Here is a 25793-nt window from a genome sequence, read left to right as displayed (position 1 = left end):
TTCATGTAAGTCATTCTGCAGTTGGTACTAAACAGTTCAACTTCAAGTGTTACAAGAAGTAGCAGTTTATACACAAAAAAATCTTCAAAAAGTGGCAGTTTATACAAAAAATCTATACAAAAAGTGGCAGTTTATACAAAAAATCTTTAAAAAGTGGCAGTTTATAAAAAAAAATCTATACAAAAAGTGGCAGTTTATACAAAAAATCTTCAAAAAGTGGCAGTTTATACAAAAAATCTATACAAAAAGTGGCAGTTTATGAAAAAATCTATACAAAAAGTACAGTTTATACAAAAAATCTATACAAAAAGTAGCAGTTTATACAAAAAATCTATACAAAACATTTTAGTGTTGAAGTGAAAATTCTTGCTATAATTGATCAGTGTTTCAATCCTACTACTGATTGCCATTGAGCTTGCATGATTCTTGAGAAAGTGAAAATATTGCACATTAGAACATAATTTCCTATATTTTGGAAAAAAAGAAAATTATATGAAGATATGAATTCTATAAATGAGTGAGTTTGTAATTTTAGAGGTCGTTTACCTATGTTTGTAATTTTAGAGGTCGTTTACCTATGTTTGTAATTTTAGAGGTCGTTTAACTATGTTTGTAATTTTAGAGGTCGTTTACCTATGTTTGTAATTTTAGAGGTCGTTTAACTCTGTTTGTAATTTTAGAGGTCGTTTACCTATGTTTGTAATTTTAGAGGTCGTTTACCTATGCATGGTGTGATGGCTTTGACTATCGTGCTCACCACCTCTGTGTAGTTCGTAGATTCTTTGAAGGTTTCTTCATGGTCAAATTTATGATACCTGTTTATTCAAAATACACACAAAATAATTATAAATATGTTAATCAATATATAATGAACATATAATAATTAAATCATATTGTAATTATCAAAATACCCATATTAAGCTGAACACCCTATAATCTAAACACTGACTTTCACAATTCCCAAACACAGCATCATCCAGATTATGAAGATACATTTAACATAATAGTATACATTCCTTCAATCATCATCCATACACATCAACGCGAGGCTTACAGTGTAGTCATCCATACACATCAACGCGAGGCTTACAGTGTAGTCATCCATACACATCAACGCGAGGCTTACAGTGTAGTCATCCATACACATCAAAGCGAGGCTTACAGTGTAGTCATCCATACACATCAACGCGAGGCTTACAGTGAAGTCTTCCATACACATCAATGCGAGGCTTACAGTGAAGTCTTTTAGTTCCTGCTCAGAAACTTGAACCTGGTCAGTCATTGAGAAATATAGATCACTAAAACTGCCTTTATCACACAGCCCACATTCAAAGCAAAAGCACAGTGTACATTCCCTTATCTATACAAGTTAAGTCAACGTGAGGCTTTATAGGATAGTCTTTGTCTCTTTTGTCATCATCCATACAAATCAACACAAGGCTTATAGTGTGGTCTTAACACTTCTTTCCAAATGAACCTGGTCAGTCATGGGAAAATATAGGTGACAAGCATCCTCCTCTGCATGGCAGGTAGTGTATTCTGCAGACGTTAATCCAAGTGTGTTTGGACGAGACAGGGCTGACAGTTCCCTGGAAACAGATTTACTCCTTCAAGCTACAATAATTTTGTCTTCCTGATTTTCAACAATCTGACATTTCTAGACAAGGCAATCCCCAAAATGCTACAAATCAGGGATGGCTACATTACTGCAGTTAGTCTTAACCAGGATCATTCAAAGCTGAGAATGCCAGGTCTAGAATACATCTACACTGCCTTTGTCAAGGTGTCGAGCTGCCTTCATTACAGTGAGCTGCCTTCATTACAGTGGGCTGCCTTCATCACAATAAGCTGCCTTCATCACAATGAGCTGCCTTCATCACAATGAGCTGCCTTCATTACAGTGAGCTGCCTTCATCACAATGAGCTGCTTTCATCACAATGAGCTGCCTTCATTACAGTGACCTGCCTTCATCACAATGAGCTGCCTTCATTACAGTGAGCTGTCTTCATCACAATGAGCTGCCTTCATCACAATGAGCTGCCTTCGTCACAATGAGCTGCCTTCTTCACAGTGAGCTCCCTTCATCACAGTGAACTGCCTATGGCTGTAGCAGACATGTCTTTGGAAGTTTGTTATAAGTTTATCATTCATTGACTATTTCAGACTTACCTATCGACAAACTTATGTAGAGATTTGAGGATTGTCAGACTTACCTATTGACAAACTTATGTAGAGATCAGATTATTCCAGACTTACCTATCGACAAACTTATGTAGAGATCAGATTATTCCAGACTTACCTATCGACAAACTTATGTAGAGATTTGAGAATTGTCAGACTTACCTATCGACAAACTTGTGTAGAGATCAGATTATTCCAGACTTACCTATCGACAAACTTGTTTAGAGATCTGAGGATTGTCAGACTTACCTATCGACAAACTTGTGTAGAGATCTGATTATTCCAGACTTACCTATCGACAAACTTATGTAGAGATCTGAGGATTGTCAGACTTACCTATCAACAAACTTATGTAGAGATCTGATTATTCCAGACTTACCTATCGACAAACTTGTGTAGAGATCTGATTATTCCAGACTTACCTATCAACAAACTTATGTAGAGATCTGAGGATTGTCAAACTTACCTATTAACAAACTTGTGTAGAGATCCGATTATTCCAGACTTACCTATCGACAAACTTATGTAGAGATTTGAGAATTGTCAGACTTACTTATGGACAAACTTATGTAGAGATCAGATTATTCCAGACTTACCTATCGACAAACTTATGTAGAGATCTGAGGATTGTCAGACTTACCTATCAACAAACTTATGTAGAGATCTGAGGATTGTCAGACTTACCTATTAACAAACTTGTGTAGAGATCCGATTATTCCAGACTTACCTATCGACAAACTTATGTAGAGATTTGAGAATTGTCAGACTTACTTATGGACAAACTTATGTAGAGATCAGATTATTCCAGACTTACCTATCGACAAACTTATGTAGAGATCTGAGGATTGTCAGACTTACCTATCAACAAACTTATGTAGAGATCTGATTATTCCAGACTTACCTATAGACAAACTTGTTTAGAGATCTGAGGATTGTCAGACTTACCTATCGACAAACTTGTTTAGAGATCTGAGGATTGTCAGACTTACCTATCGACAAACTTGTGTAGAGATCAGATTATTCCAGACTTACCTATGGACAAACTTATGTAGAGATCTGAGGATTGTCAGACTTACCTATTAACAAACTTGTGTAGAGATCTGATTATTCCAGACTTACCTATCGACAAACTTGTATAGAGATCTGAGGATTGTCAGCTGGACTTTCCACACGTGTTGTGGTAGAGATTCACACAACAGACAACGGAATGGAGAGGAAAATTCATCTGTAATGATTAAAGCAATCCATGATTGTATCAAACACATGGAATCAGGAAACGGTTTCAGACAACCAGCATCATTGTGATACTTGTGTTCTGAGCACCTGTTTTACACCTGGCCATACCTTGTGTATTGTGGTTGTGAGGCCAGGCCTGGCCCAGTACTTCATAGTAACTCTCCCTCTGTAACTCTCGTTTACTCTTCTCATCATCGTCTTCTGTCTTTGACTGAAGTTAGCAAAATAAACACTTATTGTACAAAAAAAAATAATGTACAGCATGTCCAGCTTATTCCAATTACAGCTCTTCTACATGTATCTGTACATCTTGATATCAATTACAGCTCTCCTACATGTATCTGTATATCTTGATATCAATTACAGCTCTCCTACATGTATCTGTATATCTCGATATCAATTACAGCTCTCCTACATGTATCTGTACATCTCGATATCAATTACAGCTCTCCTACATGTATCTGTACATCTCGATATCAATTACAGCTCTCCTACATGTATCTGTATATCTCGATATCAATTACAGCTCTCCTACATGTATCTGTACATCTTGATATCAATTACAGCTCTCCTACATGTATCTGTACATCTCGATATCAATTACAGCTCTCCTACATGTATCTGTACATCTTGATATCAATTACAGCTTTTCTACATGTATCTGTACATCTCGATATCAATTACAGCTCTCCTACATGTATCTGTAGATCTTGATATCAATTACAGCTCTCCTACATGTATCTGTATATCTTGATATCAATTACAGCTCTCCTACATGTATCTGTATATCTTGATATCAATTACAGCTCTCCTACATGTATCTGTACATCTTGATATCAATTACAGCTCTCCTACATGTATCTGTATATCTTGATATCAATTACAGCTCTCCAACATGTATTTGTATATCTCGATATCAATTACAGCTCTCCTACATGTATCTGTACATCTCGATATCAATTACAGCTCTCCTACATGTATCTGTACATCTCGATATCAATTACAGCTCTCCTACATGTATCTGTATATCTTGATATCAATTACAGCTCTCCTACATGTATCTGTATATCTCGATATCAATTACAGCTCTCCTACATGTATCTGTACATCTCGATATCAATTACAGCTCTCCTACATGTATCTGTATATCTCGATATCAATTACAGCTCTCCTACATGTATCTGTACATCTCGATATCAATTACAGCTCTCCTACATGTATCTGTACATCTCGATATCAATTACAGCTCTCCTACATGTATCTGTACATCTTGATATCAATTACAGCTTTTCTACATGTATCTGTACATCTTGATATTAAGAAACCTGACATAATGCCATACATTTAAAGCCAATCAATAGTTTACCATATTTCCTTAAAAGTAAACAATCAAGATAAGAAACCACATGTCCTTGAGTCGATTCTTACAGATTACAGATTTCACCACCTTGACCTACTTAACCTGTAAGACAGGTGTGGTGAGAGACCACATGTCCTTGAAGCGATCAACCTTGTACTCCTCGAACAGATTACAGATTTCACCACCTTGACCTACTTACCTGTAAGACAGGAGTGATGAGAGACCACATGTCCTTGAAGCGATCAACCTTGTACCCCTCTAACAGATTCCCCATACATTTCATGGCTTCCATTTTGTACACAATGTTTTCTTTCTTGCATTCCTTCATCACAGCCTCTATCACCTGAAAAAATGATTAGTAAATGTCAGATCAGATCGATACATGATGTATAGAATAGAAGTCAAAACAATTAGTAAATGTCGGATCAGATCGGTACATGATGTATAGAATAAAAGCCTTCATCAAGATACTGGGGTACCTACCACGTCAATTGTAGGTTGTCCATCGACGGAGTCATTCTTTAAGGCCTCCCTAAATAAAACATCATACCTGAAGCCTTTCTCCATACATGTATTAAAGAATTGCAAGGAAATTCTAGACAGTATACATAAAGGTAATCTGATTCCACTATCCTCTCACCTGCAGAAGGTACACACAGTGTCAATGGCTTGTAATAGAGCTTCCTTCCCTGTCCAGGTACGCCCCGAGAGTCCAGCCAGTAACGTACGCAGCAGGTGACCTAGATGTGGTGGTCCCAGCCGGTCCTGCAGTGTAGAAGCCACCGAACTCATGGCAGCCGCTGCCTGAGATTTAGTGGCCCATGACTGGGAAGTGATGGTATCTCCTAGCAGACTGACCACTTCCTCTAAATACAGGCGAAGTCCAGCCTCTGTACCTGTAATAATAGGTAACAAACTTACCTGTAATTATAGGTAACAAACTTACAGACAGGTAAACAGAGAAAACAGTCTCTCCGTACCTGTAATTATAAGTAACAAACTTACAGACAGGTATACAGAGAAAACAGTCTCTCCGTACCTGTAATTATAGGTAACAAACTTACAGACAGGTATACAGAGAAAACAGTCTCTCCGTACCTGTAATTATAGGTAACAAACTTACAGACAGAGAACAGTCTGTATCTGTAATTACATGCAATAAACTTACAAACAAGTACAGAAAATTGCCCCTACCTGTAATTACAGGTAACATACTAGTCCCTTTACATGTAACATACTTTTAAACTCCAGCCTCTGTACTTGCAATTATAAGTAACAAACCTATCCTTCACAGCTCCAGAAAACCCAGGTTCAGTCTGGTAATGCAATAGTGTGTGTGTGTGTGTGTGTGTCTTTCTCAGGTAATGAGATACATCAAATGTTTACCTGGTGTAGCGTCCAGCCAGACCTCTTCCCAAACTGAAGTTTTCTTCTCTGTTTTGTCTTGGTCTTCAGGTTCTGTACAATTCACAGAATCACTAGACATTAATCTCAATAAGCTGTATACTGTGTTTGACAGAATCGCCAGACATTAATCTCAATAAGCTGTATACTGTGTTTCACAGAATCGCTAGACATTAATCTTAATAAGCTGTATACTGTACAATTCACAGAATCGCTAGACATTAATCTCAATAAGCTGTATACTGTGTTTCACAGAATCGCTAGACATTAATCTTAATAAGCTGTATACTGTGTTTGACAGAATCGCTAGACATTAATCTTAATAAGCTGTATACTCTGTTTCACAGAATCGCTAGACATTAATCTTAATAAGCTGTATACTGTGTTTGACAGAATCGCTAGACATTAATCTTAATAAGCTGTATACTGTGTTTGACAGAATCGCCAGACATTAATCTTAATAAGCTGTATACTGTACAATTCACAGAATCGCTAGACATTAATCTTAATAAGCTGTATACTGTGTTTGACAGAATCGCTAGACATTAATCTTAATAAGCTGTATACTGTACAATTCACAGAATCGCTAGACATTAATCTTAATAAGCTGTATACTGTGTTTCACAGAATCACTAGACATTAATCTTAATAAGCTGTATACTGTGTTTCACAGAATCGCTAGACATTAATCTTAATAAGCTGTATACTGTGTTTCACAGAATCACTAGACATTAATCTTAATAAGCTGTATACTGTACAATTCACAGAATCATTAGACATTAATCTCAATAAGCTGTAAACTGTGTTTGACAGAATCGCTAGACATTAATCTTAATAAGCTGTATACTGTGTTTCACAGAATCACTAGACATTAATCTTAATAAGCTGTATACTGTACAATTCACAGAATCACTAGACATTAATCTCAATAAGCTGTATACTGTGTTTGACAGAATCGCTAGACATTAATCTTAATAAGCTGTATACTGTGTTTCACAGAATCACTAGACATTAATCTTAATAAGCTCGACAGACATTAATCTTAATAAGCTGTATACTGTACAATTCACAGAATCACTAGACATTAATCTCAATAAGCTGTAAACTGTGTTTGACAGAATCGCTAGACATTAATCTTAATAAGCTGTATACTGTGTTTCACAGAATCGTCAGACATTAATCTTAATAAGCTCGCCAGACATTAATCTTAATAAGCTGTATACTGTGTTTCACAGAATCGCTAGACATTAATCTTAATAAGCTGTATACTGTGTTTGACAGAATCACTAGACATTAATCTCAATAAGCTGTATACTGTACAATTCACAGAATCACTAGACATTAATCTTAATAAGCTGTATACTGTGTTTGACAGAATCGCTAGACATTAATCTTAATAAGCTGTATACTGTGTTTCACAGAATCGTCAGACATTAATCTTAATAAGCTGTATACTGTACAATTCACAGAATCGCTAGACATTAATCTTAATAAGCTGTATACTGTGTTTGACAGAATCGCTAGACATTAATCTCAATAAGCTGTATACTGTACAATTCACAGAATCGCTAGACATTAATCTCAATAAGCTGTATACTGTGTTTGACAGAATCGCTAGACATTAATCTTAATAAGCTGTATACTGTGTTTGACAGAATCGCCAGACATTAATCTTAATAAGCTGTATACTGTGTTTGACAGAATCGTCAGACATTAATCTTAATAAGCTCGCCAGACATTAATCTCAATAAGCTGTATACTGTGTTTGACAGAATCGCTAGACATTAATCTTAATAAGCTGTATACTGTACAATTCACAGAATCGCTAGACATTAATCTTAATAAGCTGTATACTGTACAATTCACAGAATCGCTAGACATTAATCTTAATAAGCTGTATACTGTACAATTCACAGAATCGCTAGACATTAATCTCAATAAGCTGTATACTGTGTTTGACAGAATCGCTAGACATTAATCTTAATAAGCTGTATACTGTACAATTCACAGAATCGCTAGACATTAATCTTAATAAGCTGTATACTGTGTTTCACAGAATCGCTAGACATTAATCTTAATAAGCTGTATACTGTACAATTCACAGAATCGCTAGACATTAATCTTAATAAGCTGTATACTGTGTTTGACAGAATCACTAGACATTAATCTCAATAAGCTGTATACTGTACAATTCACAGAATCACTAGACATTAATCTCAATAAGCTGTATACTGTGTTTGACAGAATCGACAGACATTAATCTTAATAAGCTGTATACTGTGTTTCACAGAATCGCTAGACATTAATCTTAATAAGCTGTTTTTTTTTTGTTTTTTTTTTGGCTTATGACATTTTTATTTCCCAGACCTATCACTATAACATATAACAAATAGACTAAACGATAGAAGAAAAAAAAAAGTGTGGAAAGCTGCCAGGGATGGGGCCCTAACTAAGCTCCACCTAAATAACAATATATATTCCCTATTACATCTCGCAGGATGTAGAAGAAGGAAAAAAAAAAAAACCTGAGAGAAATACAAGATTATATAATCATATGAGAACAAAGTTATACAAATATAAATACATGTACATCATTTCTAGAGGATATTAAAGTATTTCGTGACAACTACCCAAAGGGCCCTTCTCACACTCCAAAAAGTCTATTTTGACCCTGGGTAGTCATGTAAAAGGGAAGGCAGATCATTTCCCTTTACTTTATTTGTACATGATATGAATAGCATGCAACACAATTTGTAATATAAATATATAAGACTATAATTTTTTTACAATACTATCAAGAATATGCGAAAAAGATACCTTGTTTAATTTTTTGTATACAGATACATTGAATTCAAGGATTCCCTTTACATTCTTTCGAATGTCATAAGTTTGCTCTTTTTTTTTTAATATTCTACAATACATTTTATATTTGTAAATTTTACATGCAATTAGTGATAAAAGATTATTTAAAAATACTGTTTTCTCATTGATTTCCCAAAAAAAACCAAGAACAATGTTTTTCCATGAAACTTGAAAATTCAATGTTTTCTCAACGATTTTCCAAATTTCACAAACATTTTTACATTTCAGTACCAGATGCTCATTATCTTCTTTTTCCTTACATAGTGAACATAAATCCGTATCAGTAACTTTCCATTTCTTTAACATAACTCGGTTGCTGGTTAGATTGTTCAACAACTTGTAATTGAAATCAGCAATGTGGGTATCAAAAATATTACATATTTTTTGTTTATATATTGCACTCCAAGACTGTTTTGAAACATTGAAGCTTTTAGAATAAAAATTTTGGTGTAGAGGAGGTACAAATTTCTTATCCCGATAAATATCATATAACATTTTACTTGAGAAATCTTTCACATGTACAATTCCCTGATTTAGCAGTAGAAAGTATGAATTATCTTTTATATGTACATTTTCATATATTATATTTTGAACATCGAAAGGTTGTAGTAATTTTCCTATGGCATTTTTTACAATATTATATTCACAAATCCAGTTTTTCTTGCAAATCAATTTATCTATAAACCATTCCATCGGCTTAATACCATTCTCATCCACCACGTCAATCACGTATTTCAGACCACTCTTTAGCCATGATTTTAGAAATATAGGTTTATTTTTAAATACCACAATATTATTACTCCATAATGGCTCCCTCAGTATATTGTTCAAACAATCTAGCCTGTTTCTACCCTTGCATTCATTAAAAGATGCGAACATTTCCTTGTAAAACATAGGAAATCCATCCATTATCTCATACTGTTTGATATTAGTGATATTAGTTTTACTTAAATAGTCAAGATCATAATTGTTTTCCAAACATATGCTATTCACAAAATGGTATAATGGATTTCTTTTATCTAATATTTTCTTAATCCATGATATTCTTAAAGATTTAATTTTTGATAAGATATCTACAACTCCAATGCCTCCACTAATGATCTTTCCGATTAATGTATTTCTTTTTATTCTATCTCTCTTATTCCAAATGAAATTGTAAATAAGTCTTTGAATTTCTTTGATAATGTTTGAATCTGGTAGGTTTAATATCGAAGCTATATATATAATTTTAGATATTGCAAGACTATTAATTATGCAAACTTTGCCAAAAATGGTTAAGTTTCTTGTTTTCCAAGATTCAAAAAGTTTCTCTACATCGCTGGTGATTTTTGTCCAATTATTTCTCAGGCACATTTCTTTATCATGGCCAATATATACACCTAATGCTTTTACACATGAAACATTTACATAAACATTATGAATTTTCTTAAATCTGTTTTTTAAAGGTCCAGTTAATATGCATTCTGTTTTTGACATATTTAATCTCATACCCGAAACATTACTAAAATTACTTATCGCCTCGAGGGCCTTCTTTAAAGACTTTTCATTTTCCATTGGAAGGGTAGAATCATCGGCATGCTGTATTATCTTAATGTCTTTTTCCATTCCTTCTTTTTGAAACCCATGTATGCTGGGATTGTTTCTTATTGAAATTCCTAATATTTCAGCCACAAAGAGAAACAAGACTGCTGATACCGGACATCCCTGCCTTATTCCCCTATGCATCATGCAAGTTTTAGATATCCATCCATTATTTTTTATTCTGAAGATTGGATTTGCATATAAGATGTGAACCCATTTAATAAAATTTTCACCAAAGTTAAATCTTTTCAGTACTTCAAACATAAAATTCCACTCAATTGAATCAAAGGCTTTCTGAAAGTCTAAAAATAAAAGTATAAGTTCTTGATTATTTTCTTCACAATAATCAAAAATGTCCAAAATTAATCTTGCATTTAGTGCGATATTTCTTCCTTTTATATAAGCTGTTTGATTTATTGATATCAAATCATCTAGCAGTTTTTGTAAACGCCTGGCGAATACAAAAGCTATTATTTTATAGTCTGTGTTGGTAAGGCTAATTGGTCTATAATTTCCTAGGTTTTGTTCGTCTCCTTTCTTATAAATCAAAGTAATCAATGATAATCTCTGCGTAAAAGACATTGTATTTAAATCAAAAATACTTTGTAAAACACAATAGAAATATTGTTTTATTTCTTCCCAAAATGTTTGATAAAATTCACATGGTATTCCATCCAGACCAGGAGATTTATTGCTTTTCATATTTAAGAGTGCCTCTGAGCATTCCTGAAGTGAGGGAAATATTTCTAATTCATTTTTCTCCTTATCTTTCAATGTAAATTCTAAGTCTATAGCATTTATATATTCGTTGATATCCGTGGTTTGTATATTATTTGTTCTATATAAATTTTCATAAAAATTGCACATATTGTTTAGTATGTCATCATCATCGAGTATGATATCACCAGTTTCTTCTCTTAAAGCTTTAACTACATTATTTATTTGTCTTCTCTTTTCTAAATTTAAGAAGTACGAGGTATTCTTTTCTCCTTGTTCTATCCAATTGGCCCTAGACCTAACCTGTGCACCTTTTGCTTTTTTATCTACAAGCTTTGATAATTCATTTTCTAAATTTCGTTTTTGATTCATGTCAATATTATCCGCAGGTAATTCCTCAATTTTTTTGATTTCCGATTGTAAATAGGCTAACTTACTTTTATATGATTTATTTATTTTCTTTGAAAAGTCTATACAGAATATTTTTATGTTTCTTTTTAGAGTTTCCCATGATTCATGCGGTTCTACTTCATTGAAAGTGTAATTTAATAGATATTTTTTCATTTCTTCGACGAAGTCCTGGTTTTTTATCAGCGAGACATTAAATTTCCAATAGCCCGGTCCTCTTAATTTTTCATTTATAATCAGACAGAACTGTAGACTTAAATGATCTGACAATCTAACACCATTTGAATGAGACCCTGGGATTTTTTGTAAACAAAAAGATTCACATTGATAACAAAAAGACTTTGAGATAAAAATGTAATCGATTCTACTCGTAGCTATATTTTCACCATTGCACCAGGTATATCCTTTATTATTTGGTTTAACTTTTTTCCACAGGTCTATGAGCTCCAACTTATTTAGGATACTATTTAAAATATTCACACTTTTGTCTTGTTTATTTTCATCTAAAGAACAATTGAAATCACCCCCTATGAGCATGTTCTCTTGACACTCCGCATGTTTTTTTATCCAAATATTCATACGTTTAAAAAAGCCATACTTTGCATTTATATCATTTGGTGCATATATGTTTATTATTGTTATAATCTTGTCGTCAAATTTAATATTTAGTAGTAACTTTCTTCCATCGTTAGATTTATGGATATTCAATATTTCATACGCCAAATTCTTTCGAAAAAGAATGGAGACCCCTCTACTGTAGGGCGAGTCTGAATAACAATGTATTGCTTTTCCAAACCATCTAGCATTATAAGCAATAGTATTTTTTTCAATATAATGCGTTTCCTGTAAAAGAATAATGTCAAAATGACTATCTGAAATCCATGTGTTTAATTTAGTACGCTTTTCAGTGGTATTTAGCCCTCTACAATTAACAGAAATAAATCTCAATCTATTCATTTATTGGCTGTTTACTTTCCTGACGTAGACTTGTTGCTGGCTCGGGTTCCGCTCCGTTGCTTCGAATTTGATCTGTTTACCTGCATCTGTCTCGCCAGATTGTCTAGCATGCGTCCGAGCTTGTTTTGGCCGGGCCATCGCTGCATAACAGTATGAATGGTTCCTACATTGTTTAGCCCCGTTCCCCAGTATGTGTCCCACGTTGCCTCGGCCAAGATGTTGGTTTTCTTGATTTTACCAAGCGCCTCGCGGAATTCTTCACACTGCTTGATTTTGGACTCCAAAATCTCCCTCATAACTTCGTCCCGAGAATCCAACCATGCATCGGAGACAAGAATTTGATTTCCAATCCGTTTTGCGTCGAGAGCAGTCTCTGCATTACTTATGGATTCCGCTTTGTTGAGATCGCCAGAACGCATTGCTTTCACGTGTTGAAAAGCTTGTTCGGCAGACGAGTATGTTGCCCCAAAAATTTTCAGCTCCGTGGGGAAAAAGTTGGATAACGGGTTATCCTGTCCCGCAAAAGCCACCACGTCCTCCTGCTCTGTCACATATAGTTTGCATTGCTTGGATCCCGGTGAATGTCCTGGCTCCTTGCAGATCCTACAACATGCCTCATACTCACAATTGTTTTTGTAGTGATCGTCCGCCCAGCAGTTAGTACACTGCTTTTTTGTCTCCCTGCTGGGTTGACCATTATGAACGATGGTACATCTTAGGCCCGCACAGGTAGTAGTTCTTGGTAGAAATTTCCCGTCCATGGGCGACATGTAGACGAACCTGTTACCATTATGGAAATCAGTCATCCTGTGTGAAATGGGGTGTCTGATCTTCTCTAGCTTGATGTCACTTGTGAGCTTTGCACCATGTTTTTCTAACATTTTTGATACACAATTGTCATCGACAGATATTGGTAGGCCTTTGATAAGCACTCTTATCACTTTCTCATTCGGATTTTCCGTTCCTGCTGAATATGGGTTAGTATCAAAAACCTGGATAGATCTACTTCCCAGTTCAAAACCAGTATTCACAAGTTGCATCCTGCTTTCAGGCGACTTAACATAGATTCGCCAAAGGTCTCTGTCGCGTTGCACACAGTAAACATCGTTCACTTTAGCACTTGCTGCTACTGCAATATCATAGTCCGATATATATTTGTTCTTTTCAGTCTGAATATCCCTGTTTCTTAAGTACACTGGTTTTTGTGTACATTCCATGGCCATACTTGGAGTTGTACACGTCTGGTAGAACACACTTAGATTAAGAGCGTGAGCTGATCGTGAGTAGATACTCAGTATTCACAAAGTAAACACAGTATAAAACATACAAAAATTCAGAAAAAACACTCCAAAAAGACTATCCTGAGTCAGAGTATATACGCTGCACACAAACGGTACCGATTTTTTTTGCAAATCCCATAGAATTGTGCGAAAACTGTCAAAAACGACGGAGCAAAAAGAACACAGCCGTTCTTCTCTTGCTCGTCACGTGACCACGTGACAGAATCGCTAGACATTAATCTTAATAAGCTGTATACTGTACAATTCACAGAATCGCTAGACATTAATCTTAATAAGCTGTATACTGTGTTTCACAGAATCACTAGACATTAATCTTAATAAGCTGTATACTGTGTTTCACAGAATCGCTAGACATTAATCTTAATAAGCTGTATACTGTGTTTCACAGAATCACTAGACATTAATCTTAATAAGCTGTATACTGTACAATTCACAGAATCATTAGACATTAATCTCAATAAGCTGTAAACTGTGTTTGACAGAATCGCTAGACATTAATCTTAATAAGCTGTATACTGTGTTTCACAGAATCGCTAGACATTAATCTTAATAAGCTGTATACTGTGTTTCACAGAATCACTAGACATTAATCTTAATAAGCTGTATACTGTACAATTCACAGAATCATTAGACATTAATCTCAATAAGCTGTAAACTGTGTTTGACAGAATCGCTAGACATTAATCTTAATAAGCTGTATACTGTGTTTCACAGAATCACTAGACATTAATCTTAATAAGCTGTATACTGTACAATTCACAGAATCACTAGACATTAATCTCAATAAGCTGTAAACTGTGTTTGACAGAATCGCTAGACATTAATCTTAATAAGCTGTATACTGTGTTTCACAGAATCACTAGACATTAATCTTAATAAGCTCGACAGACATTAATCTTAATAAGCTGTATACTGTACAATTCACAGAATCACTAGACATTAATCTCAATAAGCTGTAAACTGTGTTTGACAGAATCGCTAGACATTAATCTTAATAAGCTGTATACTGTGTTTCACAGAATCGTCAGACATTAATCTTAATAAGCTCGCCAGACATTAATCTTAATAAGCTGTATACTGTGTTTCACAGAATCGCTAGACATTAATCTTAATAAGCTGTATACTGTGTTTCACAGAATCGTCAGACATTAATCTTAATAAGCTGTATACTGTACAATTCACAGAATCGCTAGACATTAATCTTAATAAGCTGTATACTGTACAATTCACAGAATCGCTAGACATTAATCTCAATAAGCTGTATACTGTACAATTCACAGAATCGCTAGACATTAATCTCAATAAGCTGTATACTGTGTTTCACAGAATCGCTAGACATTAATCTCAATAAGCTGTATACTGTGTTTGACAGAATCGCCAGACATTAATCTTAATAAGCTGTATACTGTGTTTCACAGAATCGTCAGACATTAATCTTAATAAGTTCGCCAGACATTAATCTCAATAAGCTGTATACTGTGTTTGACAGAATCGCTAGACATTAATCTTAATAAGCTGTATACTGTACAATTCACAGAATCGCTAGACATTAATCTTAATAAGCTGTATACTGTGTTTGACAGAATCGCTAGACATTAATCTTAATAAGCTGTATACTGTACAATTCACAGAATCGCTAGACATTAATCTCAATAAGCTGTATACTGTGTTTGACAGAATCGCTAGACATTAATCTTAATAAGCTGTATACTGTACAATTCACAGAATCGCTAGACATTAATCTCAATAAGCTGTATACTGTGTTTGACAGAATCGCTAGACATTAATCTTAATAAGCTGTATACTGTACAATTCACAGAATCGCTAGACATTAATCTTAATAAGCTGTATACTGTGTTTGACAGAATCACTAGACATTAATCTCAATAAGCTGTATACTGTACAATTCACAGAATCGCTAGACATTAATCTCAATAAGCTGTATACTGTGTTTGACAGAATCGACAGACATTAATCTTAATAAGCTGTATACTGTGTTTCACAGAATCGCTAGACATTAATCTTAATAAGCTGTATACTGTGTTTCACAGAATCGCTAGACATTAATCTCAATAAGTTGTATACTGTACAATTCACAGAATCACTAGACATTAATCTCAATAAGCTGTATACTGTGTTTGACAGAATCACTAGACATTAATCTTAATAAGCTGTATACTGTGTTTGACAGAATCGCCAGACATTAATCTCAATAAGCTGTAAACTGTGTTTGACAGAATCGCTAGACATTAATCTTAATAAGCTGTATACTGTGTTTCACAGAATCGCCAGACATTAATCTTAATAAGCTGTATACTGTGTTTCACAGAATCGCCAGACATTAATCTTAATAAGCTCGCCAGACATTAATCTCAATAAGCTGTATACTGTGTTTGACAGAATCGCTAGACATTAATCTTAATAAGCTCGCCAGACATTAATCTTAATAAGCTGTATACTGTGTTTCACAGAATCGCTAGACATTAATCTTAATAAGCTGTATACTGTACAATTCACAGAATCGCTAGACATTAATCTTAATAAGCTGTATACTGTGTTTGACAGAATCGCTAGACATTAATCTTAATAAGCTGTATACTGTACAATTCACAGAATCGCTAGACATTAATCTCAATAAGCTGTATACTGTGTTTGACAGAATCGCTAGACATTAATCTCAATAAGCTGTATACTGTACAATTCACAGAATTGCCAGACATTAATCTTAATAAGCTGTATACTGTGTTTCACAGAATCGCCAGACATTAATCTTAATAAGCTGTATACTGTGTTTCACAGAATCGCCAGACATTAATCTTAATAAGCTCGCCAGACATTAATCTCAATAAGCTGTATACTGTGTTTGACAGAATCGCTAGACATTAATCTTAATAAGCTCGCCAGACATTAATCTTAATAAGCTGTATACTGTGTTTGACAGAATCGCTAGACATTAATCTTAATAAGCTGTATACTGTGTTTCACAGAATCGCTAGACATTAATCTTAATAAGCTGTATACTGTGTTTGACAGAATCGCTAGACATTAATCTTAATAAGCTGTATACTGTACAATTCACAGAATCGCTAGACATTAATCTCAATAAGCTGTATACTGTGTTTGACAGAATCGCTAGACATTAATCTTAATAAGCTACAGAATCGCTAGACATTAATCTTAATAAGCTGTATACTGTGTTTGACAGAATCGCTAGACATTAATCTCAATAAGCTGTATACTGTATAATTCACAGAATCACTAGACATTAATCTCAATAAGCTGTATACTGTGTTTCACAGAATCGCTAGACATTAATCTTAATAAGCTGTATACTGTGTTTGACAGAATCGCTAGACATTAATCTTAATAAGCTGTATACTGTGTTTCACTGAATCGCTAGATATTAATCTTAATAAGCTGTATACTGTGTTTGACAGAATCGCTAGACATTAATCTTAATAAGCTGTATACTGTGTTTCACAGAATCACTAGACATTAATCTTAATAAGCTGTATACTGTGTTTCACAGAATCGCTAGACATTAATCTTAATAAGCTGTATACTGTGTTTCACAGAATTGGCAAACACTTGATACACGATGGCAAAATTAAAACGTCTATTTCATTAAAGACTTCCTGTTAGATTATACGTACTCATGATTTATCTACACAATAACTAGAATTCTAACAATAAGTATTGTGTAAAAATTATCTCTCTGTGCCGTAATATGCTGTTGTATTTATTCCGATTCACACAGCGCGATGTACAGATCTGATCCTCGGTATCGTACTTACCCTTCTCATGCATGGCAAAGAAAGCTAGGGGCAGAGCCAGCGCAGCGTGTCGTTTCAAGACATCGGGGTTGTACTGAGAAATCGCACCCAGGGTCAGTCCACAGGCAGATCTCACAGAATCCTCTGATAAAATACAACATGTAAAAATGAAACACAGAAATTATATAGACAAATCTCACGGAATCCTCTAGTAAAATACAGGGCACATGTAAAAATGAAACACAGAGAAATTATATAGACAGATCTCACAGAAACCTCTAGTAAAATACAGGACACATGTAGATATAAAACACAAAAATATTGTATAGACAGATCTTCAGACCTAAGCTAAATATAACTTGACCCACCTTCCTTCTCCAGCTACATGTATATGTAATTTGAACCACCTTCCTTCTCCAGCTAAATATAACTTGACCTAATTTCCTTCTCCAGCTAATTATAATTTGACCCACCTTCCTTCTCCAGGAGTAACTTGACCCACCTTCCTTCTCCAGCTAAATATAACTTGATCCACCTTCCTTCTCCAGCTAAATATAACTTGATCCACCTTCCTTCTCCAGCTAAATATAACTTGACCCACCTTCCTTCTCCAGCTAAATATAACTTGACCCACCTTCCTTCTCCAGCTAAATATAATTTGACCTACCTTCCTTCTCCAGCTAAATATAATTTGACCCACCTTCCTTCTCCAGCTAAATATAATTTGACCCACCTTCCTTCTCCAGATACCAGACCCTCAGACGACTGATCAATTTTTCCACACTGCTGTCTTTAGCAACCTGTTGTTAATTACAATACAAAGTAAAACTAATTAGCAACCTGCCGTTAATTACAATACAAAGTAAAACTAATTAGCAACCTGCCGTTAATTACAATACAAAGTAAAACTAGTTAGTTTTGGAGTAATCAACGATATTCTGCACTATAGAATCAGTGAAGTAAAAATTCAGTACAAACTTGTAACATTGTGTTGTATACACGTAACTCACCTTCACTAGCTGACCAAGCGCCGAGGCGTACGATTTCCTTATGCTAGAGTTTCTATCATTCAGACCAGATAAAAATGCACTCATCAGCTTTCCTTCAATCATAGAATGGAAGAGAGGCTTAATTTTTTGTTCTCAGGAGATAAAAATTAAAAAATAAAATCCTCCCACCCATCCAATATTTTTTTGTGACCCCGGATGATAATCTACTAATTAAGTTGAATTGGCCTAAACTTAATGGAAGTGCATGTTATATTGGATTTTAAGATAACTTGATGCTGATTACACTTTTAATAAACTGCCTCAAAGTTATTTTACAACCCTATGGTGTATTTTGCTATTAAGTTCATTCCTTAAAGAGCACTCATTCAATTCATATCTTCACTTGTTGTATTCTGGCCCAGGAACATCAGAAAATGTAATACTGTATCACTTTTAATATTTTTACTGAAACCAGGCTAAATATAAAATTGTCTTTGATTTGGAACACTTAATCTGGGCCTTTTTTCATGCATATGGTTCAAGGTTAGAAAAAGAATTGGTCCTTAAAAGACTATTTACAGATGGACACACAGACAATCAGTGAAGGCATTTGGTTTATGCAAGAGAAAAATTACTTAGCAATCAGCTGTTATATGTTTAGTTGAATGTGTATGAATTTCAATTCAGAACTTATTACTACCTGCATGTGGAGTTAGATCGAGTGGACAATGATGAACGAATGACACAACCAAGCTGGAACATCCGGCCTAAAAAAAAAAATCCACAAAGTAGTAAAACACTTCAGACACCCGAGTCTGAGATCAGGCGTCCTCTGCCTAAAGCATCAGCTTGTATATTACTAGGAGAATGTTCATCTTCTGGTTTAAAATTTTGTTCTAAAGGGAAATTTTTAGCAACAAATTTCTACTGTATTGCTTGTATCAAAATATAACACTACACACAGAGTGTGACTACCGGGTACATTGTGTTAATTCGGCATTATACACAGAATGTGACTACCGGGTACATTGTGTTAATTCAGCATTATACACAGAATGTGACTACTGGGTACATTGTGTTAATTATACACAGAATGTGACTACCAGGTACATTGTGTTAATTCAGCATTATACACAGAATGTGACTACCGGGTACATTGTGTTAATTCAGCATTATACACAGAATGTGACTACTGGGTACATTGTGTTAATTATACACAGAATGTGACTACCAGGTACATTGTGTTAATTCAGCATTATACACAGAATGTGACTACCGGGTACATTGTGTTAATTCAGCATTATACACAGAATGTGACTACCGGGTACATTGTGTTAATTCAGCATTATACACAGAATGTGACTACCGGGTACATTGTGTTAATTCGGCATTATACACAGAATGTGACTACCGGGTACATTGTGTTAATTCAGCATTATACACAGAATGTGACTACCGGGTACATTGTGTTAATTATACACAGAATGTGACTACCGGGTACATTGTGTTAATTCGGCATTATACACAGAATGTGACTACCGGGTACATTGTGTTAATTCAGCATTATACACAGAATGTGACTACTGGGTACATTGTGTTAATTATACACAGAATGTGACTACCGGGTACATTGTATTAATTCAGCATTATACACAGAATGTGACTACCGGGTACATTGTGTTAATTCAGCATTATACACAGAATGTGACTACCGGGTACATTGTGTTAATTCGGCATTATACACAGAATGTGACTACCGGGTACATTGTGTTAATTCAGCATTATACACAGAATGTGACTACCGGGTACATTGTGTTAATTATACACAGAATGTGACTACCGGGTACATTGTGTTAATTCGGCATTATACACAGAATGTGACTACCGGGTACATTGTGTTAATTCAGCATTATACACAGAATGTGACTACCGGGTACATTGTGTTAATTCAGCATTATACACAGAATGTGACTACTGGGTACATTGTGTTAATTATACACAGAATGTGATTATGATATGTTTATTTAATTCATTTGACCTAGACCTATCCTTGGTTCATAAGTTTACTATGACCTTCATCATTATCACCAAATCCTTTAACCTCGACCTTTTTCAATCTTTGTCTAAATCATAACTTGGACCAGAATTTTGCAGTCATACTTCTAATTGCCATAACTTTCACTAAATGTTACTTTTAAAATTGTTCAGAGTCTCACCAAACAATTTTTCCCTCAGTTCTTAACATTAGTTACTCCATAACATGGGGAGGAAAAACACCAAGATCAGACTGCTGGGCAGACAGACTCTCAATAACAGAAAAAGTGATGCACAAACATCAAAATGTAATTTTCTATCTATCAGATCCTCGATATGTACACCAGACACAGTACATATAACATACTGACCTTTGTCCCAATACCTATCCCACTCTTGATGAGATCTGTCAACCGTGGCACCAACTCAACCAGAACATCACTGTCCACGTACTGCACACACTACAAAGATCACAATACTGTGATGGTAATGGCTGATACAATACTGTGACGGTAATGGCTGATATAATACTATAACAGTAATGGCTGATACAATACTGTCATTGTAATGTCTGATATAATACTGTCACGGTAATGACTGATATAATACTGTGATGGTAATGACTGATATAATACTATAACAGTAATGGCTGATACAATACTGTCATTGTAATGACTGATATAATACTGTCACGGTAATGACTGATATAATACTGTCACGGTAATGACTGATATAATACTGTCACGGTAATGACTGATATAATACTGTCACGGTAATGACTGATATAATACTGTCACGGTAATGACTGATACAATACTGTCACGGTAATGGCTGATACAATACTGTCACGTTAATGACTGATATAATACTGTCACGGTAATGGCTGATATAATACTGTCACGTTAATGACTGATATAATACTGTCACGGTAATGGCTGATATAATACTGTCACGTTAATGACTGATATAATACTGTCACGGTAATGACTGATATAATACTGTCACGGTAATGACTGATATAATACTGTCACGGTAATGACTGATATAATACTGTCACGGTAATGACTGATATAATACTGTCATGGTAATGACTGATATAATACTGTCACGGTAATGACTGATATAATACTGTGATGGTAATGGCTGATATAATACTATAACAGTAATGGCTGATACAATACTGTCATTGTAATGTCTGATATAATACTGTCACGGTAATGACTGATATAATACTGTGATGGTAATGACTGATATAATACTATAACAGTAATGGCTGATACAATACTGTCATTGTAATGACTGATATAATACTGTCACGGTAATGACTGATATAATACTGTCACGGTAATGACTGATATAATACTGTCACGGTAATGACTGATATAATACTGTCACGGTAATGACTGATACAATACTGTCACGGTAATGGCTGATACAATACTGTCACGTTAATGACTGATATAATACTGTCACGGTAATGGCTGATATAATACTGTCACGTTAATGACTGATATAATACTGTCACGGTAATGGCTGATATAATACTGTCACGTTAATGACTGATATAATACTGTCACGGTAATGACTGATATAATACTGTCACGGTAATGACTGATATAATACTGTCACGGTAATGACTGATATAATACTGTCACGGTAATGACTGATATAATACTGTGATGGTAATGACTGATATAATACTGTCACGGTAATGACTGATATAATACTGTCACGGTAATGACTGATACAATACTGTGATGGTAATGACTGATATAATACTGTCACGGTAATGACTGATATAATACTGTCACGGTAATGACTGATATAATACTGTCACGGTAATGACTGATATAATACTGTCACGGTAATGACTGATATAATACTGTAATGACTGATACAATACTGTCATGGTAATGACTGATATAATACTGTCACGATAATGACTGATATAATACTGTCACGGTAATGACTGATATAATACTGTCACGGTAATGACTGATATAATACTGTAATGACTGATATAATACTGTCACGGTAATGACTGATATAATACTGTCACGGTAATGACTGATATAATACTGTCACGGTAATGACTGATATAATACTGTCATGGTAATGACTGATATAATACTGTCACGGTAATGACTGATATAATACTGTCACGGTAATGACTGATATAATACTGTCACGGTAATGACTGATATAATACTGTCACGGTAATGACTGATATAATACTGTCACGGTAATGACTGATATAATACTGTAATGACTGATACAATACTGTGATGGTAATGACTGATATAATACTGTCACGGTAATGACTGATATAATACTGTCACGGTAATGACTGATATAATACTGTCACGGTAATGACTGATATAATACTGTCACGGTAATGACTGATACAATACTGTCACGGTAATGACTGATATAATACTGTCACGGTAATGACTGATATAATACTGTCACGGTAATGACTGATATAATACTGTCATGGTAATGACTGATACAATACTGTCACGGTAAGGGCTGATATAATACTGTAATGACTGATATAATACTGTCACAGTAATGACTGATATAATACTGTAACAGTAATGACTGATATAATACTGTAACAGTAATGACTGATATAATACTGTCACGGTAATGACTGATATAATACTGTCACGGTAATGACTGATATAATACTGTCACGGTAATGACTGATATAATACTGTCATGGTAATGACTGATATAATACTGTCACAGTAATGACTGATATAATACTGTCATGGTAATGACTGATATAATACTGTAATGACTGATATAATACTGTCACGGTAATGACTGATATAATACTGTCACGGTAATGACTGATATAATACTGTAATGACTGATATAATACTGTCACGGTAATGACTGATATAATACTGTCACGGTAATGACTGATATAATACTGTCATGGTAATGACTGATATAATACTGTCACGGTAATGGCTGATATAATACTGTCATGGTAATGACTGATATAATACTGTCACGGTAATGACTGATACAATACTGTCATGGTAATGACTGATATAATACTGTCACGTTAATGACTGATATAATACTGTAATGACTGATATAATACTGTCACGGTAATGACTGATATAATACTGTCATGGTAATGACTGATATAATACTGTCACAGTAATGACTGATACAATACTGTCACGGTAAGGGTTGATATAATACTGTCACGGTAATGACTGATATAATACTGTCACGGTAATGACTGATACAATACTGTCACGGTAATGACTGATATAATACTGTCACGGTAATGACTGATATAATACTGTCACGGTAATGACTGATATAATACTGTCATGGTAATGACTGATACAATACTGTCACGGTAAGGGCTGATATAATACTGTCACGGTAATGACTGATATAATACTGTCACGGTAATGACTGATATAATACTGTAATGACTGATATAATACTGTCACGGTAATGACTGATATAATACTGTAACAGTAATGACTGATATAATACTGTAACAGTAATGACTGATATAATACTGTCACGGTAATGACTGATATAATACTGTCACGGTAATGACTGATATAATACTGTCACGGTAATGACTGATATAATACTGTAATGACTGATATAATACTGTCACGGTAATGACTGATATAATACTGTCACGGTAATGACTGATATAATACTGTCACGGTAATGACTGATATAATACTGTCACGTTAATGACTGATATAATACTGTCACGTTAATGACTGATATAATACTGTCACGGTAATGACTGATATAATACTGTAATGACTGATATAATACTGTCACGGTAATGACTGATATAATACTGTCACGGTAATGACTGATATAATACTGTCACGGTAATGACTGATATAATACTGTCACGTTAATGACTGATATAATACTGTCACGTTAATGACTGATATAATACTGTCACGGTAATGACTGATATAATACTGTCACGGTAATGACTGATATAATACTGTCACGGTAATGACTGATATAATACTGTCACGGTAATGACTGATATAATACTGTCACGGTAATGACTGATATAATACTGTCACGGTAATGACTGATATAATACTGTCACGGTAATGACTGATATAATACTGTCACGGTAATGACTGATATAATACTGTCACGTTAATGACTGATATAATACTGTCACGTTAATGACTGATATAATACTGTCACGGTAATGACTGATATAATACTGTAATGACTGATATAATACTGTCACGGTAATGACTGATATAATACTGTCACGGTAATGACTGATATAATACTGTCACGGTAATGACTGATATAATACTGTCACGTTAATGACTGATATAATACTGTCACATTAATGACTGATATAATACTGTCACGGTAATGACTGATATAATACTGTCACGGTAATGACTGATATAATACTGTCACGGTAATGACTGATATAATACTGTCACGGTAATGACTGATATAATACTGTCACGGTAATGACTGATATAATACTGTCACGGTAATGACTGATATAATACTGTCACGGTAATGACTGATATAATACTGTCACGTTAATGACTGATATAATACTGTCACGGTAATGACTGATATAATACTGTCACGGTAATGACTGATATAATACTGTCACGGTAATGACTGATATAATACTGTCACGGTAATGACTGATATAATACTGTCACGGTAATGACTGATATAATACTGTCACGGTAATGACTGATATAATACTGTCACGGTAATGACTGATATAATACTGTCACGTTAATGACTGATATAATACTGTCACGGTAATGACTGATATAATACTGTAATGACTGATATAATACTGTCACGGTAATGACTGATATAATACTGTCACGGTAATGACTGATATAATACTGTCACGGTAATGACTGATATAATACTGTCACGTTAATGACTGATATAATACTGTCACGTTAATGACTGATATAATACTGTCAC

The 25793-nt window shown here is 34.5% G+C and overlaps 1 protein-coding gene across 2 annotated transcripts in view; it reads right to left on the bottom strand.

The window, feature by feature from the left end:
* Positions 1–25793, bottom strand: part of LOC125672296 (proteasome adapter and scaffold protein ECM29-like) — a 71617-nt gene that overhangs the window by 2327 nt on the left and 43497 nt on the right. For both annotated transcript variants that reach the window (XM_056164034.1, XM_056164033.1), the window contains 12 exons: positions 21176–21265; positions 19471–19537; positions 18792–18883; positions 18515–18581; positions 17803–17925; positions 6165–6236; positions 5419–5674; positions 5262–5310; positions 4978–5121; positions 3527–3629; positions 3302–3407; positions 721–815 (listed from right to left, as the gene is read on the bottom strand). In XM_056164034.1, coding sequence (XP_056020009.1) covers positions 721–815; positions 3302–3407; positions 3527–3629; positions 4978–5121; positions 5262–5310; positions 5419–5674; positions 6165–6236; positions 17803–17925; positions 18515–18581; positions 18792–18883; positions 19471–19537; positions 21176–21265 — 1264 coding nt within the window. The remainder of the gene's footprint in view (positions 1–720; positions 816–3301; positions 3408–3526; positions 3630–4977; positions 5122–5261; positions 5311–5418; positions 5675–6164; positions 6237–17802; positions 17926–18514; positions 18582–18791; positions 18884–19470; positions 19538–21175; positions 21266–25793) is intronic.

The sequence above is a fragment of the Ostrea edulis genome, chromosome 4, assembly GCF_947568905.1.
Source record: "Ostrea edulis chromosome 4, xbOstEdul1.1, whole genome shotgun sequence".
Classification (NCBI taxonomy): domain Eukaryota; kingdom Metazoa; phylum Mollusca; class Bivalvia; order Ostreida; family Ostreidae; genus Ostrea; species Ostrea edulis.
The sequence above is the reverse complement of the archived record's forward strand: the minus strand, read 5'-3'. Positions and strand labels throughout refer to the sequence as shown.